The following is a 10,937-nucleotide window of genomic DNA, read 5'->3' on the forward strand; positions in this document are numbered from 1 at the left end:
ATGGTACCCAGGTGCTGCAAATCTGCATTCCAGCAATAGAAGTACATATAATCTAATTTAACCGCCACTTGTTATAATGTGAATCCACCACTGTTGGCAGTGCAGATATTTTTGGCATGCACACACGAAAGAAGGTGACTTTTTTGTATCGCCATGTTTGGAAAATAATAGTCCACGGATACACAGTCGCAAGATAGAAACGTGGGGCATCACAGAGTAACCCTGCGTCCTCGGATCCCAATGCCCAGCATGTTGACTATGTAATGTCGGTATGATGGGACTTGGGAGCATTGAAGGCTAGTGGAGGGGGCACGTTGAACGCGCGAATTCACCGACGAAATTAAGCTTTTGATTACTGTTCAGGGCCGGGCACCTCGATCGATCGATCGGTTGCTTCTCGTCAAGTTCCGTCTAACCATGCGGTGAAGATTGGAGAGCTCCACCATTGTTATGCTTTGCCGCGAATGTCAACAGAGCGCAGAGAGCTCGCCGATTTCGCACCGTTGCTCCTGAAGCGGAAGACCGATCCCATCGCCTACTGCCGCTGCTAATAAACTAGAGCTGCGTGCCTTAATGGCATGGGTCGCGTGCCAATAATCTATCGTCCCCGCCCACGTTGAGCTGATAGCTGCAGCCCAGCCGATCCACCCTGTATCGAACCGTATCGCCCCCTGAATGCCGATCGCAGCCGACAGCCCCGTCTACATAACAAGCTGCTCACTCTCACTCCATACAGTGGCGCGCTCTGCTAGCTACTGTTAGTCTAGTGATCATACACAGCTTCAATTCATTAGAGCTATCAGAGTATATAGGTACGACCGGTAGCTAGCTCTGCATTGCCAGGAACTGGAACACACATGGGTTCTCTGGCGGCAGGGAACGGCGCTGCCGGCCATGCAAGCAACGGAGGCGGCGTCGCGGACCATGCGCTAGCGCTGGAGATCAACGGCGCCGGCGCCGGCAACGGGCACAAGACGGGCGTCGTCGAACAGGCGGCGCCCGTCCTGCAGGCGAACGGCGGCGGCAAGATCAAGAAGAAGGTCAGCCCCATGGACAAGTACTGGGTGGCCGCCGACGATGGAGAGATGGAGGCGGCCACGGCGGACGGCGGCGAGGACGGCCGGCGGCCGCTGCTCTTCCGGAATTTCAAGGTCAAGGGCATCCTCCTGCATCCCTATCGGTGAGCTATATCTCTACACACCCAGCGTTTCGCGCGGTTTGTTCTTTGAAATGTAGCAGTTGCATATATTGAGCATTTTTTTTACAGAAATACAAACCATGGTCATTGATCGATCGAACGCCCAAATGTGGTTTGATCGAACATGATTTACTTGTGGCAGCCAGCTAATTAACAATCGTGCCATACGAAATAGGCATGGGCAGTCTCGATCACTCTGAAGTGGCACTTTCATGTGGCCTGTGGCCACATCCACGTTTTATGTTTGTTTTCTTGTGAGAAACAGAGTACGTAGCACGGAAATCACACATACGTCCACATTCCGCACCAACACACTATTTTGTCGAGACACACACGCGCTGTCAAATTTCAGTTTTAAACTTTGGGTAGCGTAGACCCTGGATATACCAATGCTTTTAGTGACTAACCACTCAGGCTATGCTTAACTCACAAGGCAGTGGAGGTTTGTAGAACAACCTATATCTAGCTTTTTCATCGAGGAAGGCAATTTTCATTAACTCAAAAGTGCGCATCAAGGTAGTGCCTAGAACTCTTAGAAAATAGTCACTAAATTTATTGTCTGCGTGGAAGATGGTGTGACGCGGGTGGTAGCAGCAATGAAAGGCGAGTATTGTCTTGACACTCAGCCTGCTCAGCCTTGAAAGATTAAGAAGAATTCTGCTTCTGCCGATTTATAAAAATCATAAAAAAAATATGCACAAAAATCTTCTACTTCCTCCGATCTCTTTTAATTGATTATAAGATTCTACTAAATTTAAGTTAATTAAAAAAGATCAGAGGGTATGAAACTTAAAAATTAGAAAAACATTGCCCTGCATGCAGCACATGTTAGCCCGCTCTATCGTCCGGCTCTATATATTTATCTCAAAGAAGAACCTTTCCCTCGCTGGTTTTCTTAAATCATTTTGTTAGCAAGGCGGATGTGCTTGCTGACGGAGAGCACTCCTACATGCAACAGCAGAAAATTGAAATGTAGTAAGACTCACACATAAACGGATTGTGCACTTGGGAGTTGATCGTGCGTGGTTGTTGCTAGTGCTAACCTGCCGGCCATTCTCTTCCAAGTGCGTTCCATGGATCGCCTAGCCTATTGCTTGCACAGTTTATCTCGCGTGCTCAGTGCCCACTAACACAAGCCTGCGAGGTGAAAACCCATTTTCATTTTTTTTTTTTGAGAAATTCCCTAGATTTTCATATGCCGTGCGTGAATACAATGCAACACTCACTGTTAACGCGAATCAAAAACAAAAACGGAGCACACATGTATATATTTTTCCGCATCCAATCGGCCCAAGAAGGCCCGAACAGTCTGGGAGCCCATGCACTGACACATCAGCTGGAAGCCCAAGCCCGTATTGACAAGGCCACAGCCGTTCACGTCGGCGGCGGCGGATCCCCAACTGTCACCGTCCAAACACACGACACGGCGACGGCGGCGGTTGCGCCGATGGGCAACGCAGCCTGCCTGCCGCTCCCATGGGTCGGCGAAGCCACTTCTCCACCGGTAGCTGCACGGCAACCCTTGCGCGGCTCTGCGGCTCGCCGCGCTGCTATGCACAGCTGGCCCGATGGCGTCGGAACGAGTTCCAAGCTTCCAGCCGCCCTTTCTCCTTGGCGCCTCCCGGGCCCCGTTGTTCTGTCGGCGCCTCCCATCTAGGTTCTGCAAAATGTGAGTGCCAACAAACCCTGCATTAACATTGAAATGTGACACGCTCACCCTGGCATCGAAATCTGAGGGGGTAGATCGAAGATTCTAACTATTGGAGTTAGAATAGTTTATGTGAAATGCAACGGTAATGCGCAAGGCTACTTAAAATAGCAACTTTTATTAAGGTCAGCTGTCAGGGATCTTTGGTCAACGAGGTTTTTGTAGCAATCGGAGTAAATCTGAGCCTACTGATCCAGGGCTTCCGTTTGAAGTCCACCGTTATGATGCTTGCTAGATTAAGTACTCTGACACAGTGCAATTAGGTACTAGCAGCTACTACCAGTTGTCTGCCACAAGTGTCATATTAGATTAGATCTAATTCAGCCACGGCCCATAGAAGATTGACCGCAAGAAAGTCTATAAAAGCATGCACACCATCGAAATAATTCCTTAACTATAGTTTCACACCTCTTTATTTAATTTCCAACATGTTGTAGTGACTGTTAATTGTTAAGGTGGATATTTCTTCATGATTTTGCTTTTCATTTTGGCGTTATTCACACTTTGCAGTAATCGTGCAGTTACATACTGAAAGATTCTAAGTTTGTTAAGACTCTGTATCGGGTAGTCTTTCATAAAGCTAAGCTACCTATATCTGTGAGTTGGTCTTTTAATTCCTGTTCTTCTTTTGTTAATAACAGGTTGCTGAGCTTGATCAGATTGGTTGCTATCATCATGTTTTTCGTATGGCGTGTCCGGCACCCACATGCCGATGGCATGTGGCTCTGGTGGATATCGATGGTTGGGGATCTTTGGTTTGGCGTCACTTGGCTTCTAAACCAAGTTGCAAAGCTCAGCCCTGTCAAGCGTGTCCCCGACCTTGCCCTCCTGAAACAGCAGTTTGATCTACCAGACGGCAACTCCAACCTCCCCGTTATTGACGTGTTCATCAACACCGTCGATCCCATAAATGAGCCTATGATATACACAATGAACTCCATCTTATCCATTCTTGCCGTAGACTATCCAGTTGACAAGCATGCTTGCTACTTCTCAGATGATGGTGGATCAATAATCCATTTTGATGGGTTGCTTGAAACTGCAAAATTTGCTGCATTATGGGTTCCCTTTTGCCGAAAACATTCCATTGAGCCAAGAGCCCCCGAGAGCTATTTCTCTGTGAAGGCACGCCCATACACTGGGAATGCACCAGAAGATTTTGCCGATGACCACACACACATTTCTAGGGAGTATGATGAATTCAAGGAGCGCTTAGATGCACTTTTTACCGTAATTCCCAAGCGTGGATATAATCACGCAGATTCCAAAGAAGGTGCAAAGGCAACTTGGATGGCTGATGGGACACAGTGGCCAGGTACATGGATTGAGCCAGCTGAGAACCATAAGAAAGGGCAACATGATGGAATAGTTCAGGTATAAATATCACCAATTTCTAGATTTTTTTCAGAACTTATTTTCCAGATAATTGCTGATTAGAGTCATACATGAGTAACCTGAGAACTTGTGCTTACTTATTTCAAACGCCTGTTCAATAGGTTATGTTGAAACATCCAGGCCATGAACCAGAACTTGGTCTACCAGCAAGCACCAACAATCCTCTAGACTTCAGTGCTGTTGATGCACGCCTCCCGATGCTCGTTTACATCTCCCGTGAGAAGCGTCCAGGCTGCGATCATCAAAAGAAGGCAGGTGCCATGAATGTACAGTTACGAATCTCTGCCCTCCTGACCAATGCACCCTTCATCATCAACTTCGATTGCGACCACTACGTCAACAACTCAAAAGCCTTCCGTGCTGGCATATGTTTCATGCTCGACCGTCGTGAAGGTGACAACACTGCCTTTGTCCAGTTTCCCCAGCGCTTTGACGATGTTGATCCCACAGACAGGTACTGCAATCACAACCGTGTCTTCTTCGACGCCACCTTGCTCGGTCTCAATGGCATCCAAGGGCCCTCTTTTGTGGGTACTGGTTGTATGTTCCGCCGTTTTGCACTTTATGGTACTGACCCACCTCGCTGGAGATCTGATGACGTCAAGATTGTGGACAGCTCCAAAAAGTTTGGCAGATCTCTGTCCTTTATGAGCTCAATACCGCCATCTGCAAACCAAGAACACTCCGTCATGTCGCCACCGGCACTTGAAGAGTCTGTCATGGCGGATTTAGCTGATGTTATGACCTGTTCATATGAGGACGGGACTGAATGGGGCAAGGAGGTTGGCTGGGTCTACAACATTGCAACGGAGGATGTGGTGACCGGCTTCCGGCTGCACCGGAATGGGTGGCGGTCGATGTACTGCCGCATGGAGCCAGATGCGTTCGCCGGCACCGCACCCATCAACCTCACTGAGCGCCTGTACCAGATCTTGCGCTGGTCAGGGGGCTCCCTTGAGATGTTCTTCTCGCCATACTGCCCACTCCTGGCCGGTGGCCGTCTCCACCCTATGCAAAGAATTGCTTATGCCAACATGACAGCCTACCCAGTTTCATCGATCTTTCTATTGTTCTATCTCCTCTTTCCAGTGATATGGATCTTCCGTGGACAATTCTACATACAGAAGCCATTTCCCACTTATGTTTTGTACCTCGTCATCGTCATAGTCATGACCGAATTGATCGGTGTGATTGAGATCAAGTGGGCTGGCCTCACGCTGCTGGACTGGATCCGCAACGAGCAGTTCTACATTGTTGGTGCAACGGCTGTGTACCCTACAGCCGTGCTGCACATGGTGCTGAAGCTGTTTGGTTTCAAGGGTGTTTCGTTCAAGCTAACGGCGAAACAGGTAGCCAGCAGCACCAGTGATAAGTTTGCTGAGCTGTACGCCGTGCAGTGGGCTCCGTTGCTGATCCCGACAATGGTGGTGATAGCGGTAAATGTATGTGCCATTGGTGCATCGATTGGCAAGGCAATAGTCGGAGGTTGGTCGCTCATGCAGATGGCAGATGCAGGACTTGGGCTGCTGTTCAACGCGTGGATTCTGGTGCTGATCTATCCGTTTGCGCTGGGCATGATTGGACGGTGGAGCAAGAGACCGTATGTCTTGTTCATAATGTTTATCATTGCTTTTATTGTAATTGCCATGCTGGATATTGCCATCCAGGCCATGCGCTCTGGGTTTGTTAGGTTCCACTTCAAAAGTTCTGGTGGCGCCAGTTTTCCTACAAGCTGGGGCTTGTAAGGCCATGTTGACTCCATTGTTTAGTGCTGTCATTTCCTCCCGTTGTTGGGGTTTTTTCTTTCTCTCTGGGGATTTGGGTGTGAATCATATAGGTTGTACAAGGTTGTGGAAAAACAATGTAAATTGGCCATTTGCCTGGAAGAAAAGGAGATGTGACAAAGCAACACCTGTAGCAGATTCAGTATAATGTTGATGATGCCTGCCTGTGAGTAATACTAAATACTTTACCTGAATTTGGCATGTTCCAGCAAGGCACCAAGATTTCTACTCCATCTTCTAGCTGCAATATAGGCCTGTGCTTGCAGAGAACTTGTAAATTTCTCATGACGACGTTCTGGGCACTCTTCATCACCTGACCTGCAGCTAAACACTGCTTGATTTGAGACAAGAACGAGCATTGTCATGGCTGGTTTTACATTCTGGTCGCCTGATATGATCTGCAGACTCCAGCAGAGACTTGCAGGGTCGTGCAGATAGCTTACGGTGTTTATTTCCATTGAATTAGCTCATGAAGATTTCTGATTATTGGGGAACTGGGTTCTTTGCATGATAAGTTTTAAATATTTCTTACTATTCTTTTTTCTGTTCTAAAATGTCGATGTTGTTGCTCAAAAAGGCTTGCTTATTGCCAATCATATTTGAACTGGAGCACCTCTTTCAAAAATCAACAATTTTTGCATTGTGTTGATGATAAATTGATTTCGTTGTAGTCCCGAATTTATTTGTTACTACAGCATGATGCTTTAGAGCATCTCCAACAGACGCGCTAAATCTTGGCGCTGTAAAAACGCTTTGCAGCGCGCTCCATCCATGTTTTGCGCGCGAGACCATATTCGCCTCCAACAGAAGCTCTAAATTTTGGAGCTGTAAAAATATGTACTTGTTTCTGCGCGCACGAGATAGCGCGCGCTCTTTCCGGAGCTGTAAATATAGTGCATGATATAGCGCCTTTGCCTCAAGCTCTATTTTACAGCGTCGTTTAGAGCGTCTGTTGGAGCATTAATTTGCACCCAGGCGCTAAACTAGTCACATTTTTGGATACCGCGTCGTTTAGAGCGCCTGTTGGAGATGCTCTTATAATCATCAGTCTTACTTTCGTTGGTTTTTTTTTGGAGCAACCGGCAGGAGCACTGCCTTTTCATTAAGCAAGAGGGAACAAAACGGTCCAAACTGTACAAAGAGAGGGCATTTTTAGCTTAAGGTGGTCAAATGTCCAGAACCCACCATGAAAGACGAGCTACCAAAAGAAAAACTAATCCGGCTCGGCCGGGATGACCGGGCCGAAACCATTTATAGAACGATCCCTTTGGAGGATATCCTCGTTAGCGATGCTTGCGACCTCAAGGTAGGTAAGATGTTGTCCAGTGAAAATGCGCCGGTTTCGTTCCTTCCATGCGTTCCAGAGTACATATAAGAACCGGCCGCTAATGCGTTTCTTATCTTTCTGCGGCTTTTCCTTTATCATGTCATTCCACCAATCAGATATGGATTGGAAGTCGAGGCGTCGGTCATCGGAGGAGTCGTCATCCCAAGATTTGATAAGGTTCCAGACGGCCGCCGCGAACAGGCAGTTTCTGCAAAGATGGTCAGCTGTCTCAGGCTCGCTGAGGCACAAGGGGCATCGAGGGTCGTGAGGCCATCCTCGGATGGCAAGCATATCGGCGGTAAGGAGCTTTCCATGAAGGGCCAGCCAACCAAATAACTTGCATTCGGGCTCCGCATGTGCCGACCAAATCTTCATGGCATCGAAGCGGGCTTGGGAGCCAAGGAATTGTGCCTCATAGGTGGAGCTAGCGCTGTAGGTTGAACTGGCATTAAGCGTCCAGACGATGTTGTCCGGCGACTCTGGGGCAAGGTTGATGGAGTGGACGGCCTTCCAGACGTCGATATATTGCGCGAGCTGTTGAGACGAGTTAAGGGACGCGACAGAGCGGATCCAGTTGTTTTCGCTTAGCTCTTTGGCGACCGTACGATTCTTCCTTGAGACAATTTTGTAGAGGTCGGGTGCCCATTGAGATAGAGGGCCCCGAGCATACCAGTTGTCATGCCAGAATTTGGCTGTCTCCCCATTTCCAATGGTAACTTTAGTGGCGGCTCTGAAAAGGGACATGTCGGTGTTGTCGCATGGAAGCTTTGAACCAGACCAAGCGCGATCCGGATCAGTCCACTGGAGCCAAGGCCAGCGTAAACGCAGGGCATGTCCAGATCTCTCAATGTCCGGAATGCCGAGACCCCCCAGCTTCTTTGGCCTACAGACCGTTTTCGAATTCACAAGAGCTTTCTCCTAGGCGGCATGTTCGCCCTCTTCGCCGGCCCAGACTTTCGTTGGTTATTCAGGTGATGTGCCAAACTTGTTCCCTCCTTGAAGCAATGTATAAAAGTTCTTGCTACTTGAATCATTTTTCAAAGGACAATTAAATAACATGTAGATTGGCCATTTGCCTGGAAGAAAAGGAGATGTGACAGCTGTAGCAGATCCGGTATAATGTTGGGAATGCCTGGGAGTAATACTAAATACTTGTAGCTAAATTCTGGCATGTTCCAGCAACGCATCAAATATTCTACTCCATCTTCTTGCTGCAATAGTGCTTGCCCGTGATTTGTCAATTTGTCAGGCCGACCTTTCTGGCTACCCTTTCATCAGCTTACCCGTAGCTAAAGTAAACACTGCTAAATTTGAGAGCAGAAGGAGCATTGTCGCGGCCGGTTTTACTTTCTTTTCATGGAAAAAAGTTGGAGGGTGTCGTGTTAGAAAAAATATTACAACAGGAGTCACATGTTGGTCGGCTGATATCATCAGCGGGACTCCAGCATGTCATCAAGGAAAAATCGAAAGATGGAGAAAGAAACATAAATGGAACTAAATGGCAATCTAAGTAAATTCAGTTAAAATTGCGTTCCTGAGCAAATAAAGTCATATGTTGAGATGATTGAGTTGCACCTGTTTCAACCGGCTCCCTCTACTAGTTGTGATACCAGTTCTTCTATGACCTGTTGGTCTCCACGGCTAGAAGGTATGGTCAATATCAATGTTGATGCCGCTCTTTTTTCATGTTCTTGTGGGATGGAGAAAATTACAAAAAACCACCACATATCAGGCAGATGTTTCAAAAAGCCACAACTATACGAAAATGTTTCAAAAAACCACCACTCTAGCGCTAACAAGTAACAAAAAGCACTGATCCATGTCTAAAGCTGGTCAAATGACGAAACTGACATCTAGGCCCCACTGTCAGGCTGACGTGGCAGTCAAAAACGGTCAACGGAGGCCATCGATGAAGGGTTGCAAAATTTTGGGTTTTTTTGTAAGTTATTGTGGGGCCCACTGTCAGTTTCTTCTCCCTCCATACTCCTTCTTGTCAATCCACGGGACGGGCTGCGGCGAGCTCCGGCTTGGGCAGGGGCGGGCTCGTCGCGGCGAGCTCCGGCTTGGGCAGGGGCGGGCTCGTCACCGCGCGTCGCGGCGAGCTCCGGTTCAGGCAAGGGGCGGGCGCGGGGATCTGCAGCACGAGCGTCGCCGTCGTCCGCCGAGCTCCAACCCGTCCCAGCTCGGCTATGCATGCGCCCTTGACCTGCCTAGTCGTGACCTTCGTCCCGGCCCCAAGTGGCATCTCTCTTCTCCTCTGTTGGTCCAGAACGCGAACGGCATTCGGAGCGCGCCGCCGTCGGCATCATGCTCCTTCCCATTCTCCACCGTGCACAGTTCTCGCGGGCGCCAGGCCATCTCCGGGTCGGGGCCGGTTCCAGTGAAGCCTACGGCCAGCCGACGGCGGAGATGCGCGCAGACCATGCGGCACAAGGCCTCGCCGCGACGACGGCGGTTTGGCGGTAAGGGCGCAGGCAGGCCCGTCCTCCTCTCCGGCAGCCGCAGGCGGGCTCGGGGGCATGGGTGCGAGCTCCGGCCAGGCGGCACGGGCGAGGTCCCGCCAGGGCGCGACGGCCAGGGCTGGCAAGGGCCGCGCGGGGGCGAGCGCGGGTGACCACCAGCCATGGCGGGATGAGCACGGGCAAGCGCTGGCGGGGCGGGCGCGGGGCCAGCGCGGGCGAGCGCCGGCCATGGCGGGACGGGCGAGGTCAGGTCGAGCTCCGACCAGAGCGGCGCAGGGCGATGTTCGGGCAGGGTGTGGTCCGTTCGAGCGCCGGCTAGAGCAGAGCGGGGCGAGGTTTTGTTGGAGATATGCCCAAGAGGCAATAATAAAAGTGGTTATTATATATCTTTATGTTTATGATAAATGTTTATATACCATGCTATAATTGTATTAACCGAAACATTGATACATGTGTGATATGTAAACAACAAAGAGTCCCTAGTATGCCTCTTAACTAGCTTGTTGATTAATGGATGATTAGTTTCATAATCATGAACATTGGATGTTATTAATAACAAGGTTATATCATTGTATGAATGATGTAATGGACACACCCATTTAAGCGTAGCATAAGATCTCGTCATTAAGTTATTTGCTATAACCTTTCGATACATAGTTACCTAGTCCTTATGACCATGAGATCATGTAAATCACTTATACCGGAAAGGTACTTTGATTACACCAAACGCCATCTGCGTAAATGGGTGGTTATAAAGGTGGGATTAAGTATCCGGAAAGTATGAGTTGATGCATATGGATCAACAATGGGATTTGTCCATCCCGATGACGGATAGATATACTCCGGGCCCTCTCGGTGGAATGTCGTCTAATGTCTTGCAAGCATATGAATAAGTTCATAAGAGACCACATACCACGGTACGTAGTAAAGAGTACTTGTCGGAGACGAGGTTGAACAAGGTATGGAGTGATACCGAAGATCAAACCTCGGACAAGTAAAATATCGCGTGACAAAGGGAATTGGTATTGTATGTGAATGGTTCATTCGATCACTAAAGTCATCG

At 48.8% G+C, this 10,937-nt stretch overlaps 1 protein-coding gene across 2 annotated transcripts; it reads left to right on the top strand.

Annotated features, from left to right (window-relative positions):
- The first annotated feature begins 857 nt into the window (after positions 1 to 857).
- On the top strand, positions 858 to 6,187 carry LOC124675997 (probable mixed-linked glucan synthase 8). Of its 2 annotated transcripts, none has more exons than XM_047212083.1 (3): positions 858 to 1,180; positions 3,548 to 4,280; positions 4,403 to 6,187. In XM_047212083.1, exons 1-3 carry the CDS (start codon positions 858 to 860, stop codon positions 6,044 to 6,046), a joined length of 2,700 nt encoding a protein of 899 aa, XP_047068039.1. In that variant the 3' UTR covers positions 6,047 to 6,187. The 2 variants fall into 2 exon arrangements, with proteins under 2 accessions (XP_047068039.1, XP_047068040.1); XM_047212084.1 differs by lacking the exon at positions 858 to 1,180 and adding an exon at positions 2,785 to 2,867.
- Positions 6,188 to 10,937: the final 4,750 nt, after the last annotated feature.

This window comes from Lolium rigidum, chromosome 7, assembly GCF_022539505.1.
Source record: "Lolium rigidum isolate FL_2022 chromosome 7, APGP_CSIRO_Lrig_0.1, whole genome shotgun sequence".
Lineage (NCBI taxonomy): Eukaryota > Viridiplantae > Streptophyta > Magnoliopsida > Poales > Poaceae > Lolium > Lolium rigidum.